The sequence below is a fragment of the Eutrigla gurnardus genome, assembly GCF_963514095.1.
Source record: "Eutrigla gurnardus genome assembly, chromosome: 17".
NCBI classification, from domain to species: Eukaryota; Metazoa; Chordata; class Actinopteri; order Perciformes; family Triglidae; genus Eutrigla; species Eutrigla gurnardus.
Genome location: NC_139928.1, coordinates 19,575,554 through 19,601,605, shown reverse-complemented (window position 1 = coordinate 19,601,605; position 26,052 = coordinate 19,575,554). Strand labels below are relative to the sequence as shown.

The window sequence follows — 26,052 nt, the reverse complement described above, 5'->3', positions numbered from 1 at the left end:
GACTGTTTTTCTGAATCCTGAACCTGCATCAGTGGATAAGGAGCAGCTCATTTGTTCTATTATGCAAGATCACTTCTGTTGTAGATCAATTATCGTCCTCCAGCGTTGGACTCTGAGATTGGAAAGAAATCCTGCTTCTCCTGCATCTGACCAATAATTTATAGAACGGGGGAGCAGCCAGCGCTAATGGATCTTGTGTTTTTCCTTAAAGCCTGTACAGCATGATAGATGCTGGAACGCTTGATTAACAGAAGCCACAGAAAATCCCACCACAAAAGGCCATTATTCATCCGTTCTCTCACTCCAGCCTCCTGACAATTACTACTAATGCCCTAAAATATAAATGGCACAATAAATATAAATAACATTTTGGCTCACGCTTTGTGTTTCCGTGCCAGTCTGTAAGTTCGCAGAGAGGAAAACTAGGACAGGCAAAGTTGGATCCATCATCCTTAATGCCTTCTGCCACTTCAATGGGATATCACCAGACACTGTCCCCGAATTTAGACATCATATCCTGTCCCAAGAGGGCCCGCGTGGTTCGTCCGAGCCGTCTGTCTCACCCTGGCATTACCCTCCAGAAATCAGACTCTTACCTCGCCTCTAGCCCTCTTCCTCCTCCTACACCCTGAGAATCAACGATTTCTACCAATCACAGGCTTTCAATCCACTTATATATGACATCCCCCCCACTGATGGTGTTAACTTAACCTCTACTCGCCAACGCCGCACAGATTGTGACCCAATGTCCCGACGCCGATCCATTGAAAGAGCGAGAAAATGTCAAACCCCGTCACCGCCACACGGCGCTCCTTTCAGCCAACGCTTTGATTGTTTGATTGGCGGTCGCCGCTGCGTTTGCTGGCAGAAACCTCACTTTTATTTGCATAAAACAGGAAGGGGTCCAGATTTCCCTGCTGTTCTGCACTCCACTGCCCTCGCTGCATCCCCCCAAGAAAGAATCAGCATGCAATTCACAATTCAAATAAAAAGCACTACAGGCTCAATGCTTCTCCTCGGTTTTACACTTTCCTTTCCCCACTTTTTTGAGCCTAGCGTGATTCCACTCCTACAAATCCTACCCTCTCTGAGCCAGGCCTCTTTTCTCTCTCGTTTTCCTGCAGAGAATCCTCTTATAAGCGCCCGGCATGAGTCTTGCTCCGCAGTGTGAACCCTTTTTACCTTTGTGCGCCGCTCGTCGGCCAGATCTGGACTCGGTCCCGGGTGGACAGCGGGCGAGCGCTCTGCCCTGTGGTTCGATAGCTGGCCGATAAGAGAGGCAAGGGGAGGGAGGAGTGGAAGCAGAGGATGAGGAGGAAGAAAAGGGGGGATGAGAGATGGGTGTAATTATGAGACTGGGAAAGAACAAAATGGGGGAGGGACTTGGAAGTGTGGAAGTTTCCAGGCGCTACTGTGTGCTCTTTCCAAATAACCCTCTGCTTTGTCCGTCCTGCCTGTCTGTCTCTCTGTCTGTCTCTCTGTGTGTCCTTGCTGGGCCTCTAACCCGTGGCAAAGACAGCACCAGGCACAGAAATGCTGTAAAACCATCCCTCATTTTTGTTTCAATCCTCGACTGAAACAAGAGTTGGGAGGCAAACTTGGCTCACACCAACATGAACTATAGAGCAAAGGACCTTTAACGTTAGAAAAAGGCTCTTTTTTCCCCCCAGCTGGCAAAAAAAGGGGGCGGGGCATCAAAAAGGAAGTGCCAGCCGCTGGACAGACATGTGTTTTAGAGCAACAAGCCGCTGGGAGAGTCGCGTTCAGCCTGATCCCAGCAATGACTGACTGCTCCCTCAGCGAGGGATTACACTGAGGAGAACATTACCACACACTTGTAAGAGGATTGTCAGACACTGCTTCTATCACCACAGCACACTTACAACACCAGAAGAACTGTGAACACCTCCTCCAACACAAGGCTTCCTTAAAAAAGCAAAAAAAAAAACAGCCATCAATTTTTTTCTTTTCCTCCACCCATTCTTCCAACCCCTCCATCCCCTCTGCAGAAGCCCTGGAGGACCCGTCCAGCGCCGGCGTGGTGGCGGGCGCCGTGATCGGCTCCCTCCTGGCCCTGCTCTTGGTTGTTGCGCTCATTGCCGTTCTGCTGAGCCGAAGCCGCAGGCAGCAGAGGCGCGGCGCCTACCCCGGCGGCGGGGACTCCATAGCGACCGGCAGCGGCAACAGCAACGGCGGCGACTACGGCAACAAAGCTCGCCTGCTCTTCACCGGTGACGGCGGTGGCGGGAAGAACGGCACGGGCGCCAACAACAACGGGCCCATCTACACGTACCGGGAGGGATGCGACGCCACGGGGACGCTGACGGAAAAGGCCAACGACTACCACCATCATCACCTCCACCACGCCCCCGCCGGCAAACCGCCCTCCGCCCACGACGTCCTCCTCAGCGGCGAGATGGACGAGGCTGAGAGGAGGAAGTTCCACCTGGACGACAGCATGGAGGAGGAGTATGACCGGTTCGGAGGCCTGGAGGAAGGCGGCGACATGCTGCCGCCGGCCTATCACGTCCACAGAGGCCACGGCGGCGGCGAGGAGATAGACATGTACCTCGAGGACGACATGGAGTCGCAGAGAGACGGCTCCGTCATTTCCCGGACTGCCATTTACGTCTGAGGGCGGAGGAGGGGGGAAGCGAGGGATGAGAAGAGCGAAACGCCTCCTTCGCCACCAAATAAATCAACATCGGCTCCATCAGCGAAAACCACCTTCCGGCTTCCCGCTCAACCCGATTAAAGAGGCACCATCAATTATATCCTCTCTGCTCGACGCCGGCTCTATCATTTCATGAAAGAAGATGGAAAAGAAAAAAAGCTGAAGGAAAACTTGAATATGTGACTGTGGTGAATCATGGAGACAAAAAACGGCAAATACAACAAAACAAGAAAAAAACCACGCTAACAAACACCACGGCAACACGCTTACCGCTACGTTCTTGTTTCCTCAGCTTTTGCGTGTCGAGTGACTTCATTCATTTGTATTTTATACCTTTTACCAGAAAATATAATCTTAACATAACCACGATTCAAAAAACTGCCTTGCTGTTTTAAAAATAACAAAATCCATCGACATGTTGAACTCTGACAGTCGGGAGACAACTTTTTGTTTGGGGGGGGTAACAGTGAGTCCCGCCCCCTCCCTGTGACACCACCTGGTTTTCTGATGGGGGCCCGATGGAGCGAGGGGCCACCAGACTGACTTAACAGTGTGTGCTAATGTGTGGCTGACAGTGGTGTTAATGATGTGCATCATCTATATATCGGGGCGCCGTCTCACTATAGCACAGTCGTTGTTGTTGTTGTTGCTCTCGTTGTAGATATTGTTGTTGTTACTGTTGTGTAATGGTGTTGATCTCGCTAAAGGAAAAGCCTCGGGGGTTTCACACGGCACCACATCGGGTCGCTAATGACTCATTTAAAAAAAAAAAAAAGCTCATTTTTTCTTTAAATCTCTTCTTCCCTCGTTCTTTCCCCTCCATCTCATTCCTCTCTGCATCCTGCAGCATGTGTGTGTTTCTATCCGACTGTCCCACACACACTTTACATCTCCCTCTCCCATTCTTCTCCTCCTGTATTTACATAATGGGCGGCTTAGACGAGCGCCGCGGCGACCGTGTGCAAGGGGACGACTCGCGTTTGTGTTCCTAACTGGGTCGCGTTCAACCGGGCAAAAAATATTCACCGGCTTTGTCGGAGGCTGCCGTATTTCATGTATTCATTTCCCCGCGTCCTGCAGAATGTTCTCGGGCTATGTAGCGGATTATTCCATGTTCTGCATAGACGCGGTCTAAGACGTATTTCTAGAGAGGAAGCAAAGTGGGGAAGCAAAATGTAATCCCGAGACTGATTTGTAATTGATAAATGCTACTTTGTGGAATGGATTTCTGCAACACATTTTGTCTGAAATGCAGCTCTTATGTTTCTTGGACACATTTGCCTTATTGACTCCTCCTCATCGTGTCAATAGGAACACGGTAGACATTGTTAGTTTGGTTAGATTCTCCACAATTCATACTTTCACTTCATTTTACGGAAACAATAAGAACCAAAATATAATGAATTTAGATTTGCCAGCATCGTCAACAAGAGAGATGGAAAAAAAAATGCTGGTTCGCTAACTTTAATTGGCAACAAAATCCAGATATGTGTCCATTTGTGAAATATTCATCCATTAAAGGTTGAGTAGGTGATTCTATTCCGAAACACTTTCTGGTATATTACTTGATAGCAATGAATACATGAAATGCTCTGACATAAAATCCTGGTCATGGCAGGACTGTAAAAACCCCATCCAATCAAAAAGGTCAGCCCGGAGAAAATGATTGGACGTCCTGCCTGTCTGTCAATGCTTACTTCCTGATTGGCGATGTGGAGCAATTGCTTGGCATTCTGGGGGAGCGGCTTTGAACAGAAATCTGAATGAAGGCTTTGTACAAAGGTCTGAACGAAGGGGGCGGGGCTTTAAACAGAGATCTGAATGAAGGGGGCCTTCAAATTCAAAGTCGGTGTGGTTTTTCCTAATGACCTACTCTGCCTTTAAGTTGTGAATATCGTCCTTTAGAGTCCGTCCCTCCCTGTCTGCTAACTTTAACAGAATCTTTTCTCTTCTTCCTGCACCGTGTTGTTGGGTATGCTTGTTTTCCTTCTCTGGCTACAAAATAAAAGCATTCCCCACCTTTCTCTGTTTTTAGTTTCCCCCGCTTTTCCTTTCCGGTTATCTCGTGTCGGTACACCGAAGGCCGTCAATTCTCTCGTAATTAAAATGTTATTTTTTATACTTATAATTTGTATACAAGCCGAGTACGACTTTTGTGTGAAAGGAATGAAAGGCCTGTCCTGAATAAACACCGGTTGAGTTCAGCGATGGAGGTAAAATCAAACCTGGGCTGCTAATTGAAGTTTGACGGTAAATCACGCGTGGTGTTCGTGTCGAGGTGGTTGTGAGGTGACGCGGGGAAGCTCCGGGGAAATGTGCATCACAGGATAACGCTCCTTGAAGATGTTTTAAAAGTGAGGAGAAAAAAAAAGAGAGACGTGAGCAAGGCCACAGTTAAAGAGAAATGAAAGAAAAACAAACCAGACCGGCGCTCCGAACCGAGCACACCCGCTGCTTTTCAAGCTCAATGTCACATCACAAGCACGCGCTCGCTTCCTGTAGACGCCGGCCGTTTGATCGACTGACTTTGCAGTCGAGGGTAACGTGAGAAAAATCTCAAATCTAACTCTGCGTTAAATATATACAGTTAAAAGGCACATTTATGAGAAAGGATCTGAAAAAGGGAATCTTTAAGGAACGTGATGATCTCCCACACGGGAACGGTCAGCACAGGAACTTATACTCGTATTATAAGCCTTTTCATTTCATTCAACTCATTACAATGTAAAAATATATTGTGATATTTGAAATTTAAAAAAAACCTCAGCTGGTTTTCTTCATTTGTTGTGTGAAGGAAGTCGGTTCCTGAGCCGGCCCCTTGCTTGTTGTTGAACATTATACACTGTGCAATCTGTTCTTCTGTAAATGACACTATCTGCTATATAACCACGCGTTTCCGTGGAGACGCGTCGTAACGCTTCGACAGGTTGCCCATAAGTACGTGAGAAACAGCCATATTGTAACTTTTGTTGCCACAAGTGTCACATGTGAGTAGGACTTGTTTGTTGTATCACTGCAGTACAGAGAAACTCTGCAGGGTTCATGCACGCTCCAACATCCCATCAGCTGAACCATCCAAGTAACAAACAAACAGTGGAAACCTCCTATAGCGATCATGTGTTTGGGTCAAATTCACCACAAGAGAAGAAGAACGCGCTCTCACTCCAATGTGTCACATACACTCATTCATAGAGTCTTTTCAAAATAAACTTCACAGGAAGTTGGGTCTAGGAAAGAAATCCACTTAGCTAAGTGACCATAACCGTGACCAGGTGACCATCGACACTAATTTATATGTTGCTAATGACTGACGTGACAAAAATGGCAACTTTAAGTTTTACACAGGACACTTACAGTGTTCTCCTGGGTGAAAGTCCTGTGTTTGTTTGACCCGTCCACCTTCCATCCCTGCCTTCCTGTTATTCAAACAGGTACAAATTTGCACATTAAGGATTCTGTTTCTAGAACCACATAAGAGGTTGATTACTATAAGACGTTTCCACTGTAAATGATGTAATACCTCCAGGTTCTATTCTTTTATTAGAGTTAATGATTTTCACCCCTAAAAATAACACATTTACCTTCTACGTGGCCACCGGACGCCTCGGCTTATCTTTCCTCCGGGGGAACGGACCGTTTAACTCTAAACAGCCGACTGCGATCACAACTTTGGCACCTGATTGGTCCCAGGATGTTGTAGCGTGTATGTACCCTGAGTGAGGAAACTCATCATCAGTCAGAACTTTTGTTTTTGTACAACCCATTTTCAATAAAACAACAACAAAAAAAACACCTTTCTGAAACAATTCTCTGTGGAAGAAACTGGCAATTAATTAAGCCGAGCCGTGTTATCGTTCTATAAATACTGAGTCTCTCCTCGGCACATTTCACAGCACGCCGCGGTTTCCTGCACCTGCTCTGGGGTATTCAGCCTCCTCAACAGATCTGCTGCAGGACATGTTTCAAATGTTGCTAACTTGAGCAGAAGTACAGTTCAAACACACCTGGAAGCCCTCCATTTACATCTGGTATGTGTTCTGTGTGAGCTTTGTGAAACTGGTGAACTTGTTAGCTACTGCTGCTTGATGCTTTTGTCTGGTTCATTAAAGTCGAGCTGAAACGGCATTTCTTGATTATATATTTTCCGTATGGTAACGTATTTCCAAGTGAAACAGGATGAGCGAGTTGGTTTGTGACTCTAAATGTGACCATACTTTACTAAATAAACATCATGCTGGATTGAAAAAGACTTGAAACTAGAGATTGAGACCATAAATTCACGTTTACAATGTTTACCGAATGAATCAAGAGAGAAATAGGCCCATTTTCTCATTGACTTCCAATTGGACTTCTTCTTGCATCCAGATAAGTCGCCCCCTGGTGGCCAGCAGAGACAATGCAAGTTTAAGGCACTTCAACTTTCAGGTGGTTCTGGTTAAGTCTCCAGGAACTTAAGTCAATTAATGTCTGTGTAAAAGTGAAAGCATGCCTGTGTGTGTGTGTGTGTGTGTGTGTGTGTGTGTGTGTGTGTGTGTGTGTGTGTGTGTGTGTGTGTGTGTGTGTGTGTGTGTGTGTGTGTGTGTGTGTGTGTGTGTGTGTGTGTGTGTGATCCACACCAGCTTGCGTAGCCGAGGGGTTGTTGCACCTATTCTTTATGAAGCTAATAAACCAACAGCAAACACTTTATTACTCCCACATTGTCAACAGCAGCGAATTACTGCTTCACTCATGTCCATTCTGTTCCTTCACAATAAAAGCTTCAAGACCCATATACTGCATCAAATCAACACATCTGTGTGCGTTCACGCTTCCCATTGACACATGTTTTCCAGATGCGTATCACATTCGTATGCCTTGTAGATGCAAATGGCATCAAAAAGGGTATGGTGCTTTTATTCCAAAACATCTGCTTCTGGAGTGGATTAAATACAAATTAAAATAAATATATCTGAAATGTGTAAATGTGATATAAGCAGGGGAAATGAAAGTTCTTGGATCGTTTGATTTGCTGAATGAAGGAGAAACATTTTTTTTACGAAGAGGCGATCTGAAAACCCTCAAAGAAGGCATTGTTTTATGTCGAGGACATTAACAAGAATATGTTGAACTTTCTTGATTTTTCCTTTCCCTAGCCGGTCCGGTGAGTTCAGGAATGAGGTCATGGTCTTAACAAGCCTTTAAGTCCTGAATGTGACCCTTGTGACTGCTGGTCATCGCTGCAGAGGATGGCTGGTTGCTGTAGGTTCTCCATCTGGAAACCTCCAAATATATACCAATAGGCCACGAGAGAAAGGGGAGACCTTTTCTTTTCAGATCAGAGAAAACAAGAGTTTAGAAAGCGAGAGGCAGAACTCAAACTGAAACCTCGGCACCCCTAGAGTTTTTCTGTAAGCCACCTGAGACCAAGAACGTTTGAAACCCTGTCAATTATTCACCGTGGAGCCCGGAGTTAGAATTGGGCAGATTTGTCACTCGTGGAGCCCGGTTGGCTGGTTGGTTGGTTGGTTGGTTGTTTGGTTGGTTAGTTGGTTGTTTGGTTGGTTGGTTGGTTGCCTGGTTGGTTGTTTGGCTGGTTGGTTGGTTGGTTGGCTGGTTGGTTGGCTGATTGGTTGGTTGGTTGGCTGGTTGGCTGGTTGGTTGGTTGGCTGGCTGGTTGGCTGGTTGGTTGGCTGGTTGGCTGGCTGGTTGGCTGGCTGGTTGGTTGGTTGGCTGGTTGCCTGGTTGATTGGTTGGTTGGCTGGTTGGTTGGTTGGTTGGTTGGTTGGTTGGTTGGTTGGTTGGTTGGTTGGTTGGTTGGTTGGTTGGTTGGCTGGATGGTTGGCTGGTTGGCTGGTTGGTTGGCTGGTTGGCTGGTTGGCTGGCTGGATGGCTGGCTGGCTGTGGCGTGAAGATGACAGAATGTGTGAAAGGAATATTGGGATTTACAGCACCGGCAATGAAAGTTGGAGGTGGGAATGAAACCTCAGAGGAGTATTTTTGGATCGCCGCGGCAACCCTTCCGCTTGGCAATTGGTTGCTTCCAACCCGGCGACGACTGACAGTCCTTTTCAATCCAGCCAATTAGTCGAAAAATGGCCGTCCTGTTCAACTTTCCCCGGCACAGTCTATCAGCGACAGATCTTTTTAATTCTAAAGACGTGTTCAGCAGCACTCCGGGGACCCCTCAGTGCAGGGGAGGAATTGTATATATATCCTCCTCTTTTCCCTATTCCCTCTGTCTTTGCTCCAGCGTTAGCAGCCGGTACAAGCTGTTCCCTCCATGTTTAATTCAGCAGAAGGCATGAAAGTGTTCCGCATTATCTCCCCGCTTCACTCTGAAGGAGAGGGAAGATGGAAAGAAGGCGATGGAGGGGAAGGGAGTAAAGGGAGGAACAGAGACGAGGAAGAAGAGGCCTATTAGTTATCGAGCTCTGCTTTTGTTGTTAATCCAGTTAAAGCCGAGCCTGTGCCAGGCCAGCTGAGACTCCAGCAGATGTGGATGAAGTTCCCTCCTCCCGACTCTGGTTGGAGGAGGCCGTATTGTACAACCAATTTACTTAAAGCAGCGCGGTCCTGCTTTGCTGCCTCTCAGGATGCCTTCTTCTTTTCTGTGCCATACTCAGGGATGTAAGTCGTCTTGGATCTTTGTTTCGGTCCAGGTTATTTCAGGTTCCAGGTTTTGGGATTGCTCATCCGAATTTCAATTAAATTCAAATGTGTGTCTGCTATTATGTCATTCCTTTCCTTCCCCTTCCTCTGCTTGCTGTTTCCCTGCGTGGCAGCTGGTTCGTAGCCTTTTGAATGGATAGAAGCAGGATGTTATTTAAAAGTGGATATCGTTACAATTAAATATCCTGGAATAGTTTAGACTCTTCTTTTCTAGATTCTTTTCTTTGTATTTGTACTTCTACTGCTAGCACTGCAGTCGGCAGTTTGTGTGAATTTTTTACTCAGAAAGAAGGTAGCAGGTTGTCATAAACTGCCAGCAAAAAAAAGAGTTAATTGCACTAAACTAATGAAATCCAATCGTTCTCATTTCATTTCATTTTGCCGTTCGATTGTTTTGTTTTTGTCTCCTTGTCACAACCTTCTTTCATGTCCAGCTCTTCAGTGTGAGTGGTGCTCAGCGGGTTCCTCCCTCTTATCAGGCTATCGAGGCCTCTCCTCTTCAATCATTTCAAAAACGTAATTTCATCTCATGCAAGAATCCTGGAGCCTTTCTTTAATGGACTGGATCTAAAAAGATATTTTTTTTAGATCTGCTGTTTGCGTGCCCTGAAATCCAGAATTCCAGATGGCAGAGCCATTAAAATCATCCAGAGTTAATGTGGCAGCCGATGTAATCCTGTCAGCTGGAGATCTAGGCTCCATCCTTGATGCTGACCTGAACACTGATGTTCAGACGGAGGAACTCGATTCGCCCAGTGTTTTCTCCGATGATCGCTCAAAAAGTCTCTTTGATGATAAAACTAGTTCTGGTTGAATGTGGTGCAGACAGAAGGAACTGATCTGGCATCACTCTGCTGGTTCCTCTGATTAATCACGAGTGTGAAATTAACCTCGGGGAGCTCAGAGCGTCACAATCAATGATTCCTGTTTTTAAACAGACATTTTTGCACTTCTACAACAGCGAAAGGCAACTTTGAACAAATTCAACCACAACGTATGTGATGCTAAAGATAAAGCATAAGCGAATCCAGCAGTTTTACAAAAACCTGATTTACAAAAGCTTTTATTCAAACCATATTCAACGTATTAAATACTTTAAATAACAGCATTGAAAGTGAATTAAGGTTCGCTTCTCAGAGCCGGAGGTTGCCGCCTCGTCTCGAATAAATAAGGATAAACTTTGGCTTGAAAGGTTTGTTTCTGGACGTACAGTAGCAATCAGACCAGAATGTCATGTTAAGGCCAGCTGGTATAAAAATCCATTAGCAGAAATCAAAGGTTGCACAAATGAATGTATAACCTGAGGTTTAAATAGCATTGAATGTTGAAAGTGTCTGGATTTGACACATATTCAACCAGAAACATGAGGGTTTTTTATCTATACAAATGGCCCTGACATCAGTCGGTTTCTCTGAATGAATGTATGAACCCGATCCACGGAGGAGCCTCGGCTCAGTCGACCTCTCTGCAAGGATCAACACCCGAACCCGACCTCATGATATTGATTTGTTTTCATTCAACAGAGGTTTTAAAAGGATTTCACCTGTTTGTTTACACCGGAGCTTCTCTGGTGTTACATCTATGGAGGAACTGCATCATATCTTAGCATGCAGCACGACATGTTGAGTCTTTGAAAGTCAGGAGTTTTAAAAGAACATAGCCTTGACTTGTTTACTTGATAGTGAAATCATCAATACATAATATATATTCTCTATGTCCGAGCCTTTAATCTATCCTATTACAACGTTATCTTCTACCTGAAATGGGTCAGGTGTGTGACGTGGAAAATTCACTAAATGGTAAATGTTTCTTTTTCAAACCAATAATGCTAATAAAATGCTATTAATATTTTCAGTCTGTTGTTTGTGGGCAAACAAGATGGATCATTTGACGTCAGTTTAGACATCCTGTGATCCATTTCAGGAAATTATAAAACGCTTAAAACCTTTTCAAAAGAAACTGCATGGAAAGAAGCGAGGTTATCGTCCCCCATGGGCAGACTCACTTTTATCTCTTCGTCCAATCAAAATATTAACAACACTTCTAACTAAATATAGATGTTTTTTATAGCACAAAGCCCCACTGTGCTGGACAGCAGTCCGGCTTCCGTCTTCTCTGCAAGAAGAAAAGCTCACTCTTGAAGAGATCCAATCAAAAATCCATCAAAAATGCCCTCTTTTAACATAACAGAGAAAACTGTTGAGGGCTTATTCATATTGATCACAGCGGGGAGAATCAAGGATTAATTCCCAAACTGTCGACACAACCGGCAACAGACTGACAACAAAATAATCCAAACAAAAGCTCAACACTTACATTTGTGTCAAAAAATGCTCGTCTGATAATTTCAGTGTTCAAGCCCTTGTTGTATTTTTAAACATATTTTGTGTGGGAAATATAATACATGGATTTTGCCCCTTCAGAACCTCTAAAAATACCATTTATGTGGGAATGAAATGATGAGGTCTCATATTTGTCTGTAACTGATTCCTGACGTTCGTGTCTCGTAACCTCAGGTAAGCCGTGATCCAAATCCTCGCGTAGGAGTCAGTTTGTCACTTATTTCCTCATATTTCTCCGCTCCCGTCTTAAAACTTTACATATCACAACAAGAAAAAACATCCATCATCATCTGTCAGGTCAGCGCTGATGGTTGCCGTGGTAATTTCTTCCCGGGCTAAAGTGAGACGGATGGAGGTTATGTTTAGCTGTTAGATTAGCAAATCACTGTTTGTCCAAAGAGAGAGAGAAGGTGTGTGTGTGTGTGTGTGTGTGTTTGATTGTTCAGCTTGTGTGGTGAGATGGAGGTTTTTTTTTGGAGCTACCGACTAAGTCTGTAACCCTTAAAGGCTTACAGAGCCTTTGGGCCTTTAATGCAAATGTAAACTCAGTAAACTGACTGTGGAGCTCAGAGCAGATTTGGATGTTTGTCTTCTTTGAATTTGGGGACGTTTGTGGTGCACAGACACTTCAAGTGGTTGTGACCAGAATGAAAGTCGTAGCCTTTTCTTTAAATAATCTTCCATCGTTGTTTCCTATAGCTAATCACGGACGTGCATGTTGCTATGCCGACGAAAGGCACCTTATTTGCTTTCTTGATGAGAAGAAGACGAGAAGATTGATACCACACATGTATCTGTACCCTAAATGTGAAGCTACAGCCTGTTAGCTTAGCTTTGCTTAGCTTAGCATAATGACAAACAAAAACAGAGGGAAACAGCTAAACCGGCTCTCCCCAAAAAATAACTGTTTGCCCTCCAGCAACTTTCAAATATGGCTACATTATCGTGTCGAAAAAAACAAACAAAATAGAGCCAGGCAAGCAGTTTACAGTATTTATGCTAAGCTAAATGAACCAAATGCTAACTGTAGCATCATATTTATTCCAGAGAGATTGCTATGATGCTACTTTAGGGGACGCCGAGTGCATTTAATCCTGAACTTCACGTGTGAGTTGTGTGTCTGCAGACGTTATGAATTTGCACATCTCAGAGCATTAGTGATGACATTATGCAGCAGCAATTTCCATAATTTCATGCACACACACACACATACGCGTGTGTCATGTTTGTTCGTCCGTCCATCACTCCTCCAGAGATGTTATGTGCTGTGACCCTGTGATAAAAGAGTTGAGTCACACACAGACGGAGGGAAGCGCTACAAATACACACACTTAAAATATGACTGTCAATGCCGGAGACAGATTATCATCTCCACGTTTTCTACCTGGCTCAGGTTTCTTAATGCGGCTCTTATCTGTCAAGGTTGATCTTCCTGGAGATGCAGTTAAGGATCAGAATAGTGTTGTTATCTTTTCAGGATTTTGATATGATTTGGGGTTTTTTTCTCTCTCTGTAGCCAAAAGAAAAAAAAAGACTTATCTCTGCTGCTTTTAAAGGTGTGTTATCTTAGACTGGAGGAAAAGATGATGTTCATTCATCTCACTTATTGTTCAATACCAACGATGCAGCATTTCCCTTCTTCAACAACTCAAACTCACTATTTTGCTCAACAATAGAGGATGGGGTTTTAATTAAGTGACCAGAGTCACAGCATTTGCACTCAAGCAGCAGGAGCCGAGATTGAAATTTTTCCCACATTCAACCAACAAACAAAATTAAATAAAAAAAAAAATCACAAGAATAATTATGCAAATGTGTATTTAAACAAACAGATCACACATGTTGCTTTTATTGGTAGTGGAATGTGAGGAGATCATGTGTTTGGTGTGTGTATCCGTGTGTGTGCGTCCGTCTGTCCACAGCTAATCTCTCACACTACTGAACCCATCAGACAAATATTTTTTGTGTTCATTTATGCATTTATGAAGCTGTATTCACACCAAGAGAGCTATGCTAAGCTAACACTGTAGCTGCTCCATAAACACTTAAAATAACATCATCTTGACAAAGAATTCTCTTTGCATTGACTTTATATGTAATTGTGTTGTGCAAATTATTATTATAAATGCATTGGCTGCTGATTTCGCTCCTCTTAACTTGCTCGTAGAAGGTATTTCTGCCTTACCTGGTCTCCTGGTGGACACATGTTGACCTTTGTTGAGGCTCAAAAACGGACAAAAAAGGAAAGGTTTGGTCTCATTTTGAACCAGGGAATCTGCAGATTCCATACCATCTGTGTTATGATCTACTATGTTATGGGCATGATCCAAGATGAATAAATCCTCGTTTTTGTTATCGCCATCTTGACTGTAAGGGAAGCCAGGAGGGACAGTTATGTGAGATTGAACTCTCTTTGATTGGGAGGCGAGGAGACCCAGCTGGTGGAGATCTGACTTTTTCCTCAGAGATTTAGTACAGAAACACACAGAAGAGGAGCAGCAGATTGAATTAGCGGGAAGTGGAAGCTGGAGAGTTACGGTTCAAACCGAGAGAGTCTGATTTATTCTGGGATATCACGAAGGTGGCTCAGCTTCTTCCCAGGAGGGAAGATTCGGAGGATTTCTTTTTACTGTCTTCACAGGCAGACAAGTCAGAGAGGGAAATATTCCTGAAGCATATGGATTCATGTGTCTTATCTCTCGACTGACTCCTCTCTGCCTTGCATAATATACCAGAGACACTTGGCTGTTTGTTGTCTTGACCCCATGCTGTTGCTTAATGGAAATATATTCTTACGTTAAAAATCCCTCAAAACCTCCTTTTTTTAGCTTGACCACTCAGTTTGTCCACGTCGGCGAGCTGTCAGAAGTACGTCATGATTGAATTTAAGTGATAACAGGAATCCAGAGAGTTGAGAGGGCATAGAAGAATCAGAGCACAGAAATGTTGTTGTAAAAAAAACACACACACACAAAACGCTTTACTGAATGTGTTTTTAATTAAACACAATTGCCGTTACAAAAGCAACACACATTTCCTGATCAGTCTGGGTTTTTTTTTTCTATTTGGCAAAGGATTCAATTATCTATGTTATTTTATGTCATTGTGCGGCTCATGATGAAGTCAATTGGATCGCTCTAAAAGTACCGAGCCCTCGGCCATGTCTCTCTCTAGCCACACTGACGCGAGCGCCAGAGATAATTGAATTAATTTCCAATTAATAAATGCTCCCAGATCTGCTGCCACAGCCTTCGTTTGTGTCTCGCCTTCACACATTTCAACCTCTCTCCTCCATCTACTGGCTCAGATAGCACTTATTTATTTCCCCAGCAACTCATTCTGACCTGTTTTTGTTCCTCTCTGTCAAGAGAAGAAGATGAAAAACAACAACAAAGGGAAATGAAGGAATGAAGGGAAAAATGATCTACATTAAATTTAATTGCATCCATTTGACTTTTCGGTGAGTCTTCTCCTGGTGATTAACGATGTCCTACTTCATTACGGCCCTCAAGTTTCCTCTTCTCTCCAACTGAATCAAGAAAATATGAGTGTTTCCTTTTCTTCAAGAGAGTAGATTGGCATTATCAGTTTCTGATTGGAGTATATTGATCATTTAAACCTTCAGCATCCATCCATCCATAAACCAATAACTAGAAAATACAAGTAGATTTTCAACTCAGTTCCATACAAGCAAGAACAAAACATCCATTTAGCTCCAACACTTATTTAATCACTGTCGAATCACTGTTGTATATGGACTTATAAGGACTCTAAATAGGCATTTATATCTACTGAAGTCTTTTCGGCGTAACAGCGTACATTTGGGAGTCCGGATCTTTGTGCATTCGAGCAGCATGACACGTCGGGGCTTAATTGCTGCTGTTGTCGAAGTGATTGAGTAATTACAACCGGAATCAGAGACACTTTGTTCACCAAGTACAATAAATGTACAGAAACGTGTCTTGGTGAAAGTTCCCAGAGGAATAATGCTCTCTATAAAAAACCTATTCCCCAATTCATTATGTTCGTCATCATCTTCTCGTACAGTTTTAATTCGCCGACATGATTGAGTCCCCGGAGGCGCCGAAGCCGAGGATCTCTCGGCGAAGACGAATCCCGAGCCGATCGCCCAAACAAACGCTGACACGAGATGATTTTTAAAGTGGCACGATGTTCGCTTTGTGTTTTTCTGCAACATCTTTGATGCTCAGCATTCACCGCTGCGTGTTGCTTCTTCACTGCAATTCCCAGAAATCACCTGTCAGTCAGGCAACGTGGGAAGCGCCGTGATGTGTTTTTATCTTTTGTAGTTTCTGTCAGTGAAGGTTTCTGTGAGTGTTGTTTGTTTCTCCTCCACGCCGGTGAGATGTTCAGAGTAAAATGTTGGAGTTGGATTGCATATTAATCTCTGACTCAGTTTGTCAGCGGAGAGCTTCTGTTCTTCAGTCCATAACGTTAGGTTTTAATGTGATGACTGCTTATAACGCTGTGTTTTTCGTTAGCTTAGCACGAGCCCTTCATATTTACTTGGCATGGGGTCCACTGTAATACACCGCCATGTACGGTAGCCCTGAATGGACAAACCAAACGTTGGCTTGAGAGAAGGGGAAGGATATCCAGTGGCCGGCCTAATCCTTAATGGGGCCTGACGCAGGATTTGATTCGGGGCCCCTCCCCATCTCCTTAGAGCCGATAACTACTGACTATTCTCAATGTTCAATCATTTAAACACCTACTGTAAATCTAACACACGCCTGATCAATTATATTAGTTATGCCTGGCATGTGTTTACCCTTCTCTGATCTTAAAATAGCAAACTCCTGGGTTTACACTTTAATATTCAAATGTATTTACTTCAAACAGAGTAACTACTTTAATTGCTTCTGGATGAATCAATCAAAAAAACAACATTTCCAAGAAAATGCTACATTTACGCTTAAGTAAATCTATAAATACAACTGTAAAAAGGAATGCTTCATCCTCCTACTGTAGAGCATACGAAAGCTCGTTGATTACCCAGATCACCTGCAGCTTCGTCAACCAGCTGACGGCGTTCCTGTCAGCCGCTTCCACACACCTCGCTCTCCTGCAGCCAGACGCTGCACCGCGCCCGCCTCCACAGCAATGCAAGGCAAACATCCAATAACACCTCACTGACCTTGTAGGTATGACAAAACAGAAATGTCTGGATCAATCATGTTATATGATTGCTCCAGGCTACGGTGTCTCGGGGCTTCAAACATCCTTGCCGTGATAAAATAAAACATTAGGCCATGATAAATGTCTTCTTATAACATGAAAACGAGGGGAAAATAAAGATTCATCTTTAAAACAAGAAACTGAGCAAATAGTTTGGCAGTTATATGCTGCCTTGTGTTAAACCACTGAACCATCTAACATCTTTATCACCGTGGGATTGTGATATTGTTTTGTCCCTTTTAACCTGCACAGCCGCATAAAGTTTGGACTTAAAAGAACATTGGGAACAAGCAGCTGCAGCAGAACACACGGGGTCCTGTTGGTATATAACGGGTCACTTTGAGTCTCCTGGACAACCAGGTGTCGACTCCCCCGCTCTCTGACTTTTCCAGAGCAGTCGGAGAAGTGATGAGTCATGCTTACAGGCTTAAAAACTTATCTCCAAAAACACCTTGCGTTAGCCTCTCCTACTCACTCACACATGCTCTTATCTGCTGGTAAACAATCGTTCTCCCTTTGTCTTGAGGTTATTTTTGTTCCGTTTTCTTATTATTTAGTATCTCTACAACATTGTAATGCCTTTGACCCTGCATTCATTACACTCTGAGAAAAAAAGGTTCTAGCGAGATCCATATAGGTTACTTGAGCTTGTCCTCATAGGAGCACACTTCTAGGTATTGCCATTTAGAAAGGTTCAACATGGAACCCTTTTACCTAGAACCCAACATAATGGAGTTATACCTTTAACCACCGTGAAAGGTCCCACACAGAATGCCCAATAAGAGGTTCTACAGAGACTCTTTCTGTGGTGTTATCCTCCCAGAATCCTCTGGAGCCTCTACTCAGAACCTTTCAATCTTCTAATGGTGCTAGAAAGTGGGTTCTGCTGATAACCATTTATATTCCAAGGGTTTCATCAGAAAGCCCTTTTATATTTCAAGTTTCATCTAGAACCCACCCAGGGTTTTTTACTGAGAACCCTTTATATTTCAAGAGTTTCATCTAGAACTCACCCAGGGGGTTCTACCAAAGAAGAACCCTTGTGGAATCCTTATTTCTAAGAGTCTACAGTTGGACTAAAGTGGGACTCAAAGCAAATGGCCGTGGAATTTAAATGATCAGCAGCTGACTGAAGGATAGTGGAACAATGACTCGTTCCAAGACCTTTTTTATGGAGATGCAGTTTTAAGAGGTACATTTGGAACTGAAAGTCTCCATCTGTCAGGAACATAAATAAGAATGGGTTCTCTGACATAAATGATCGCTGGCAAGCCAGGAAAACACATCATGATGTCATCCCAACATGTTCATGTGGAGAGAGTATTCGGATTTTTGGAAATATTGACAGATTTCAGTTGTCAACATCTTTTCAGGTTATTTGTGCAGATATAAACATAGCACCGATGTAATGTGGTGACGATAATATATAAATTATTATTTTATTGGCAATTTCCATACAACTAGACAAATCAAAACGGTAGTCGTTAAAATACAATGGCATAATATGAATTTGAATCTGTCCATTTAGGAAACACAATTGATTGTGAATCAGTTTCACCTGATTTGTTGCAATTGAAAGGGACGACAGGTGCAATTATTATAATTATTATGTCAAATTATTCCTGTTATGAAATTCACGCAGGTTGGAACAGCCATTTTTTACTTTGATTTTCGATGTTTTGAGTCCAGCCCTCGGTGGGTTGATGGTTTTGGTTCGACCCTTGTTACGTCCCATCACTAAAGATTTTCAACTTGAATAGTTTGTTCATGAAGCTCTGCTGTGTTTACTTGGGGGCTCTTCAGGTTAAAGGAGGCCGTGCTGCGAGACGCTCCTCATCATCACACAGGTTCACACCTCAAAGCCGAGCTCTGCATTGCAGCTTCCCTTAAAGATGCGTCTCCTCGGCTTGTCTCTCCTCCGCATTATTACTTCTTTCATGCCTCTCTATCTCCCGCTCGTTCAAACACCCCAAACTAGAAATCGTTTTATCTTTTATCCCACCCAACGTACCTCCCCTCTCACCTCGACAACAACAAGATTCCTGAGCTATCTCTCTCCGTCTTTCTCCCTCTCTTAGTTTTCAGGACTCGTTCCCTCTCTCCGTCTGTTCTGCAGATGAAAGGAGACTGAAAAAAAACCCCCAGCGATTCCAAAGAAGCAGTCGGACAGCTGTTATCTGTAGCGAGATGGTATCAGAGGAGAAGAAATAAACAGGAAAAGTGTCTGACAATTACCGAACATTTGACCACTAGCTGAGTAACAGTCACGGTTCCTTTCAAGCCAGAAACTGTGTTCAGTCGGCTCGTTCCTTATCTGTAAGTAACGAAATAAAGCTCAAAGAATCCTCTGCCTTACATGTTTACAAATGTGTAAATTTACCTCTTAGAGAAGCTGAAGTCTTCATTGATATGATATTTCTACAATTTCCTGCCACCTTATGTGAGTCCGATTGTAAACACTGCAGTCCACCTTAATTAATCAGAGAAGTAGTTCTGGTAAAAGTAAATAAAACATAAGACTGCTGCAACGATCTGGACAGCTGAATCTATAAGTCTTCATACCGGGGTTTGCGATTTCATGGTTTTCATTTTTCACATATTTCTGCTTTGCCCCGGTGTTATTAAAGTTTGGCAGATTTAGAAAGAAATTGGTTCTGAGTTTATACAAAGGATTGGGGTAGTGTGAGTGGCGCTGATGCAATGGTAAACAATAGGAAATTGAGTTTTTAAAATAAGACACCAGGGGATTTGAAGCACGTGGGAAACCAAAGTTTCAGAGGAGGAGTGACAGATTTCTATCTGAAAGGCACATATCCTTCTTTTGCTTTCTTTTTATTTGTGACTCCTGAAAGGTCCACAGCAGTCGGGTTTCTATTCAATTGTCAAGTGATTTTTCACTGAAATTTCAAAATCTTGCTAGAAGAAATCCAAATTAGAATGCATGGATGTGTGTGTTTTGCATATAAATGCATATTAATATACAGGACTGTCTCAGAAAATTAGAATATTGTGATAAAGTTCTTTACTTTCTGTAATGCAATTAAAAAAACAAAAATGTCATACATTCTGGATTCATTACACATCAACTGAACTATTTCAAGCCTTTTATTATTTGAATATTGCTGATTTTGGCTTACAGCTTAAGAAAACTCAAAAATCCTATCTCAAAAAATTAGAATACTTCCTCAGACCAAGTAAAAAAATAATTTTATAACAGCAAAACTAAATCAAATATTTGAAAATGTCCATTGATGCACTCAGTACTTGGTTGGGAATCCTTTTGCACGGATTACTGCATCAATCCGGCGTGGCATGGAGGCAATCAGCCTGTGGCATTGCTGAGGTGTTATTGATGCCCAGGATGCTTCGATAGCGGCCTTCAGCTCATTTGCATTTGTAGGTCTGGTGTCTTTCATCTTCTTCTTAACTATACCCCACAAATTCTCGATGGGGTTCAGGTCAGGGGAATTAGCAGGCCAATCAAGGACAGTGATGCCATGGTCAGTGCACCAGTTACTGGTGGTTTTGGCACTGTGGGCAGGTGCCAGATCATGCTGGAAAATGAAATCCTCATCTCCATAGAGCTTTTCAGCAGATGGAAGCATGTAGTGCTCTAAAATCTCTTGGTACACAGTTGCATTTACTCTGGACTTGATGAAACACAGTGGACCAACACCAGCAGCTGACATGGCTCCCCAAACCATTGCTGACTGTGGGAACTTCACACTGGATTTCAAGCAACTTGGATTTTGCTCCTCTCCAGCCTTTCTCCAGACTCTGGCGCCTTGACTTCCAAATGAAATGCAAAACTTGCTTTCGTCTGAAAAGAGGACTTTGGACCACTCTGCAACTGTCCAGTGCTTCTTTTCCATAGCCCAAGTCAGACGCTTCTTCCGTTGTCTTGAGTTCAGAAGTGGCTTGACCATGGGAATACGGCTATTGTAGCCCATTTCCCGGACACGTCTGTGAACTGTGGCTTTTGATACCTGGACTCCAGCTTCAGCCCACTGTCTTTGAAGCTCCCCCAAATTCTGGAAGCGGCTCTTCTTCACAATTTTGTTAAGGCTGCGGTCATCTCTCTTGGTTGTGCAGCGTTTCCGGCCACATTTTTCCCTTCCAACAGACTTTTTGTGGATATGCTTTGAAACTGCACTCTGTGAACAGCCTGCTCTTTGAGAAATTTCTTTTTGTGTCTTACCCTCCTGATGGAGGGTATCAATGATGGTCCTCTGGACAGCAGTCAGATCAGCAGTCTTCCCCATACTTGTGATTTAGTTTACTGAACCAAGCTGAGTGTTTTTAAGGCTCAGGAAACCCTCGCAGGTGTTTCGAGTTAATTAGATGATTCAGGTGATTAGTTGAATAGCCTACTTGTATACTTTTTCATGATATTCTAATATTTTGAGATAGGATTTTTGAGTTTTCTTAAGCTGTAAGCCAAATTCAGCAATATTAAAATAATAAAAGGCTTGAAATAGTTCAGTTGATGTGTAATGAATCCAGAATGTATGACATTTTTGTTTTTTTAATTGCATTACAGAAAGTAAAGAACTTTATCACAATATTCTAATTTTCTGAGACAGTCCTGTACATTGTAGCTTCTTTGAAACAGTTTGATGTTAACATTGGGTCGAATACTCAAACCCAAGACTCCGTTTAATGGTTGAACCTTCACATTAGAACGTCCAAACTCTTCATCTCCTGAAACCAGTGTTGTAGTTCTTGAGATCCGTCCTGGTCTGGAGGCCGGTCTCAGGACCACTTTTTAAAGGTCCTAATCTCATATTTAAATTGTTCACATTTGTACTCGTTCTTATCTCAGACAAAAGGAATCAGGAACGACTGTGGGAATATTACTAAACTGCTTCTGCAATGCCGGATTTATTTATTGGCATCATTTCTGTGGATTCTCATAGAAATCAAAGGAAAACTCTCTGCACCTCACCAATTCACCTCTGCAATGCCTTGTGATTATTCTCTCCAGAAATGTCTCCTGGTACGCTTATACACTCACGCATACACAGTACACACCAGCCCAGTCCCATGGCAGGTCATGAAATAGTCAGAAAGGCAATCCATTGGTTTTGTGTGCAGAGGCACAAATCGTCCACTTATTTTCTCAGCATGAAAACATCAATTAGGAATATTTTGTGGCAGTTTCACAACCTGCCATGAGACTGGTGTGTATACGGCTATAAAAAGGTGAAAGAAGAGGCATATTTACTTGTTTGTTGTTGTTGTTGTATTTATTTGGAAAGTTTTTTTTCCACTTTTTATTATTTATTTATGTTTCAAGGAGTCTGGGACTCACTCTGGTCTTGGTCTTGACTTGATCAACATGGTCTCCGTCATGTTTAGGTGGTCTGGACTATCACACTGCCTGAAACCCATACATTTTTCAGAGTTTCTCCTCTACACAGTGACCCTTTGCTTTGCACAAACTCTCTGAAATCCCATAAAACATGAATAAATGTGGATCAATGAGGAAGAATAAGCATTCGTCATTTCTGAAAGGCTTACTCTTTGTATTTTGCATCTTTGATCCATCAGTAACATCCAGAAAGGTATAATCCTCTAATCTCTCCCATTCCTCGCTGTTACCACAGCCAAATATTTTCTATGATCTTCTCTTCTTACTCCGTTGTATTTCAGCGCTGTCGGATATTTTCTCTCAGCATTTTTAACAATTTAGTTTGTGTTGTCTCTGCTGTGATTCTGATGCATCCCTGGCTTTGACGTGTGAAAGCTTTTGGGTCTTTTCCCGAACGTATACACACTCGACAAACACCAGAGGGTCTGCTGGTTTAAATATGGCTTCCAACTCACATTTAATCCCCACAATTGTTATCTTGACATATTTTTGTTTTGAGTGTTTTGTCAACACTTGTAAGCACTCTTTAAAACCATCGCTATCAAACTTTTAAGGTCGGTAAAATCCTCCATCCTCCCAAGTTCAGTTCTTGTAAGGAACTTATTTTCCAGGCGGAATAACATTCAGCCCAACGGCTCTCTTGGCTCTGTTGTGATTGACAGCTCAGGGGGCGGAGCCAAAGTATAAAGGAGGTTAACGATTGGCTGAAAGTTAGACCTTGTGGAGGCTTGTGGGCATTCAGGCTACTAATCCACTCCTCACCTTTGGCAATAAAAGGCCTGGACCTATAATTTACATGTTGTTTATTTGTCATGGCTCCGGTGTGTAAAGAGCTTTAATCACCGTATAACTGCTCACCCTGAGGCAGACCATGCATACACATGACCTTGATTTATACTGCTGCATGCATGAGAAGCCGCTGTGTCCCTCTGAAGCCTCTCCTGTATGATGTGCTGCGTCGAGGAGATGAAACATTGTGTGAAAAAATCCCAAAATGAGGCCTGCAACCATAGGTGTTATTTCAACACGGCCTCGTGGTGACATAGTCACTAAATGGAAATCTACTCATTTGGATACATGGACACAAAGACCTGCTGTGGGCGGGTGATGAGTGACTAAAGTGCTGCAGTCCTTCTCTTCCCGTTGAGATGCGGTCCTCCCTTTCCCTCTGCAGACTTACAAAAGGTCATCCCAACTTTTATCTCCTCCAGACTCGACACATTCTGGGAACGAGACGCTAAACATGCCGATACCGAAACTGCTGGCAGACTTTTAACACATCACCTGAGAGTTTTAGTAATTATTTTATAGATTGTACTGTACTTGTTTTTAAAGCCTTGAGCGGTCTGGCTCAACTCAGTTCAATATTTTTAATTGGCATGGCAACAATGGCTTTTTTGTGTTTTTGTTTTGTTAAAATGGTCACATTAATCAACACCATTTTGGTGTTATGTTAAAGTCAAGCTGAAACTGCATTTCCAGAGAATCTGTCTTCTTTATGGTGACATATTTCTGAGTGAAACAGGATAGGAGGCGGGACTTAATGCTGGGAGGAATTTGATTAACGCACCTAATATGATGGGCATGTAATTTAAAAGGCATTTTCATTTCTCTTTAAGGTATTGTAATTTTCATGTGCCACAAAATAAGAATAGACAAACAGCAGAAGGAGTGATTATAGCATGTATCCTAATGAAAAATGACAAAGTCTCCAACAGAGACAAATGATAACGATGTAATTGATGTGTGTAGGTGGAGACTTGCATGTTCAACACAAGGAGATATATCGAGTTGAGGAGTTGTTACCAAAGAGTCAAGTTAGTTTCTGAACTCACATAAGCAGCATCCGCGCTGGAATTAAGTGCAGGTTCATTTCACTCCGTCACAGCAGAGCTCGGTGTTTAATTCAGTGGTGTCACCGTGTTTTGAAAAAAGATAGTTATTTATTCTGGCAGGAGTGTGGAGGATTTGTTATGTGTTCGGGTGGATCAATTAGTTACTGTGGTTTGAGCCACGACGCAAAAACATTGTATATTTAGTTTCACACCATCCGAGGAGTTTACAAGACACAGAAACACGAGCAGCGTGTTTTTATTCCAGCTTCTGTTGCAGGGAAACATCACACACGTCTTCTCTGGTGTGCTCACCAGTGAGGAACACAAGACACAGCAGTTCAGAATTAGCATCAGTGTGTAGCGTTGGGCTTTGGTCTCCCGGAGGTGTCGCTTTGCCGTTTGATTTCACTCCTCAAAAAATATATATACACAAATAAAACATCACGCACTCTTCACACGGACCGACAAACTAATTCAATCCTGCGGTAACTCGGAAACATCCACCTGCAGTCATGCTGGGAGGAAAGATTTTACAACAAACACTGAACTTTCACCCAGGAGACCCTTGTCAGTGTCCCGTGTGAATTCAAAAATCCACATTGACCTATTTTATGTTACATAAACATTACTTTATTTATTGCTTCATACTTATTTTAACAATACATGCTCCAAAACCCCACCAAACAAGATGTGGAGCCACACCATGTAATCATTGCACTTGGTGCGTCCCAATTACACAGGGGAAATTAATTCATGCATGACATTTGTTTGCTGCTATAAAAGACAAGACATTTTGCAAATTATTCCACCTTCATGGGCGACCCTGTAAATAATCCATTGTGTGAAAAACAATCAAGCAAAAGTAAAACAAAAAAACCATGACATCGTCTGCATAGAGGCACACTCATTAGACGGTTATCAGTGTAGGAAGGAGTTTTGCCTCTGTAGGACCCGACTTTGATAAACACCAACAGTCTATAAACGCCTTCACAGTCCTGAAACAGGTCTAATGAGCCAGATTAACTGAAAGCACCTGTGTGGGTGTTCAGAGGCTTTAACACTCCAGAGTTTAAATGAACTGTTCCAAACACGCTTGATGCTGACATGCTCTCACGCTAATGACTTAATTAAAGTTGACAGAAGCAGTTTTCATCAGGTTGCAAGGCGGAATCTTTTTCCCCCTCACTCTTGTCATGTTTTATTTTGATCAAGAACGAAATCTCGGATTCGCCGCCGCCGCACATGGTAGCGTTTATCAAAACGAAGAGGAGGAAGGTTCCCTGCATGGTTCATTGAAATGCAGTCGCGGGAAAAGCCGACTAATTAACTGCTGCAACTGTCATTTGTCTGAAGTGATGGAACACGATGTTGAATACAAAACCTCATTACGTCGACGAAACGGTTAATTGGATTTTTTTTTTCAACCCTTAGAAATCTGTAATGCCAATACAGATATGTAACACACACACACACACACACACACACACACATGCAGAAGTGTGTTCATATTGACAAACACTCATATGTAGTTAATAACCATATTAACATGCACAGTAATCATATTTCTCTATAGAGACTCTAATCAAGTAAACACATCTTAATTAAGGAATGTAATTGTGTAATGATAATAATACTAATATAGACAATCATCACAGTTAGCATGAAATGATTAACACATTGTTTTCTGCTCCATTTCTTCATCTGGTTCGTGGTAAAGACTTTGTTTCGGCTCGTTGAATGTTAAAATAATGGACTTTACATGATCCTTTGTGTCGTGTTGACTTTGGTTTCACACAGGACACCAACTGCGTTCTGCTGGGTGAAAGTCGTGTGTTTGTCTGGGCAGTCCTTCCACCCCCTAAACATGGGTTGTAATAAGCCGCTTGCACAGACGACCCGTACCCCCGTCCATGTCGGTTAGGATGACTCGTCCGATCCTGGAACGGGAAGACCGCCTGTCAATCACGGGGCTGACACAAGGAG

At 42.9% G+C, this 26,052-nt stretch overlaps 1 protein-coding gene across 2 annotated transcripts in view; it reads left to right on the top strand.

Moving 5' to 3' along the window:
• The window catches only part of pvrl2l (PVR cell adhesion molecule related 2 like), a 237,039-nt gene that overhangs the window by 138,997 nt on the left and 71,990 nt on the right, over positions 1–26,052 (top strand). The window contains exon 7 of one of the 2 annotated variants that reach the window (XM_084031652.1): positions 2,010–6,853. The exons of the other annotated variant lie outside the window; for it this stretch is intronic. Within the exon in view, the coding sequence (XP_083887778.1) occupies positions 2,010–2,635 (626 nt within the window). The 3' untranslated portion in view covers positions 2,636–6,853. Of the gene's footprint in view, positions 1–2,009; positions 6,854–26,052 lie in introns of those variants that run through there. 2 annotated transcript variants of the gene reach the window in all.